This window comes from Gallinula chloropus, assembly GCF_964237585.1.
Source record: "Gallinula chloropus genome assembly, chromosome: 8".
In the NCBI taxonomy this organism is placed as follows: Eukaryota; Metazoa; Chordata; class Aves; order Gruiformes; family Rallidae; genus Gallinula; species Gallinula chloropus.
This window is the reverse complement of record NC_140093.1, coordinates 9,851,949-9,854,004: the sequence shown is the minus strand read 5'-3', so window position 1 is coordinate 9,854,004 and position 2,056 is coordinate 9,851,949. Positions and strand designations below refer to the sequence as shown.

Here is a 2,056-nt window from a genome sequence, read left to right as displayed (position 1 = left end):
GGCAGAGCCCTGCTTGAGCTCAGGCAGAGACCAGACACCCACATCTCTGCCGCAGCCACAGCAAAGCCCATCATCCCAGCAGTTCCTGCAGCACCCCTAGACCCAGAAACTGGCAGTCTGGAGAAAAATACACTGCCCAGGACAGCAGGGAGTGCCACAGCTGTGCTGAGGACACAGCCTGAACACCAACACTTACAGCATCTCCTTGTTGATCACCTTGAACTTCCCATTCTCCTTCAGCGAGTAATTTGCCTGGATGCATCTTCCTTTCTCGAAACTTGAGGGCAGCTTCTCTATCTCGTACCATTTCCCCAAATACTGGTAAAAGAAAGCCCAGAGAGATGCTTTTAGCACAGGAGGGCTGAGGCAGAGCTGCCCAGCTCAGTCACTAGCACGGTTTCACAGGCTCAGTTTGTTCAGGCACCCGCCTCTGCGGTGCAGGGGGCTGAGGGGGGTTAGTGGGGTCACTCTGGCACCTCTGGCACAAGGCATTGAGACTGGACCCTCCAACACCCATCCTGCACCCAGGCAGCCTGCCATTGCTCCCATGCCCCCTTCGCCTGACCTGCTACCCGACGTGAGACCTTTAGAAAGCTCTTCCGCACCTTGTTGATATCGAAGTTTCTTGGACTGGTGGGTCTGGGCATGGTCCCATGTGAAACATCTGGCCTTTCCCAAAGCCAAAGAGGCCGAGCAGGACCGAGAGCTGCACTGCCGTGCTCAGCATGGCCACGCCGGGGAGGGGGAGGCGGGAAATGGACCTGGGGCGGAGGAAAAGAGATGAGCTGGGACTTCCCTGGAGCAGAACTCTGTGAAATACAGCAGGACAGACAGGGTGTCTGCAGCACGGCACCTCAGGGGCACAGCGAGGAGAAAGGGATCGTGAGGAGAGCACGAGGGCACTGTACCAAATAAGCTCCATCCTGAAACAGATTCGAGCCCTGCCTGTGCTGAGGCTGTACCCAGCAACTCTGCAGGAAGCCTGGCAAGAGCCTGGTGAGCTCCCTTGTACCCAGCACCCGACACCAAGCGAGATGCAGGGGTGATAAATACCCGAGGACACGCAGGAGCATCGTCATCTGTCCAGAACTGAGGCAAGGGAAATGCAGGGATGTTTACTATAAAATGCTGGAGCACAGGATTATGCTTCCAGAGCTGGGGCAGAGCTGGGGCCCTGGGGTATGGGAAGGAAGCAGCATGCACGTGTGGGGGAGCCTGCACGGCAAGAGGGACATCCCCATCTGCGCCAGGTCCTGCACGACAGTGAGAGGGACAGTGCAGCTGCCCCCAGGGGGTGTTCACGTGCGGGAGCACACAGCCCTGCAGGGCAGGGAGTTGGTCAAGACTCACATAAAACATGAACAGACCCCCAAAAGCATGCTGCAAGGAGGAAAGAGACACGATTTCCTGCAGAGCAGAGGCAGGAGTTGTGCTGTTGTTCTTCCCCAAGCAGCTCCTGGGAACAGGATGCTCCTACCTGCTTCAGGCTGTGCCTGGGGCACATACATGACCCCAGCGACTGCTCTGCTGCTCAGGCCAGAAACTCCTCCATAGGAGCAGTAGTGGTGGTTTCCCCATGGTTAAAAGAAAAGCCCAGTCTGTCCCAGCCACCAGGCACAGGCCCCACTGCAGACACAAGCACAGCTCCCAGTTTGAATCTTTCAAATCAAACGTACCTTGGCTGAGGAGGCGGAGTGATGCTCTGCAGAGGACCAGGGCTGCAAGGACCAGCTCTGTGGGGGAGCTCTCTGCCTCGTGTTTTATAAGCGCGCTGGGATCATTATTCAGCACCAGCACAAGCACTCCCTGGTCCTGACGTGTTGTGTTTTGTTGGCAGGACAGTCAGCTGCCTTAGGTCTGCAGCTGGTACGAAGCTGGAGATGGCTGCAACTTGGCTGCTCACCCAGGCAAACAAAGGCACCCCACGTGTCTGGGTATTGCTCCACAGCCTTACAGCTCTCTGCACTCCAGCTGCCCACGGGAGCCTGGGACATGGGTGCAAACAGCAGGGAAAGGGGAAGGGGAGGAGTGCCACAGCCTGTGAGAGGGGCTCAGG

General features: G+C 57.4%; 1 protein-coding gene across 1 annotated transcript in view; it reads right to left on the bottom strand.

The window, feature by feature from the left end:
* APOD (apolipoprotein D) overlaps window positions 1-727 on the bottom strand; it is a gene marked incomplete at both ends in the record, with an annotated part of 3,097 nt that extends 2,370 nt beyond the window's left edge. Inside the window, 3 exon segments of the mRNA XM_084267637.1 lie at window positions 197-318; window positions 606-622; window positions 625-727. Of these exon segments, the coding sequence (XP_084123763.1) occupies window positions 197-318; window positions 606-622; window positions 625-727 (242 nt within the window).
* Window positions 728-2,056: the final 1,329 nt, after the last annotated feature.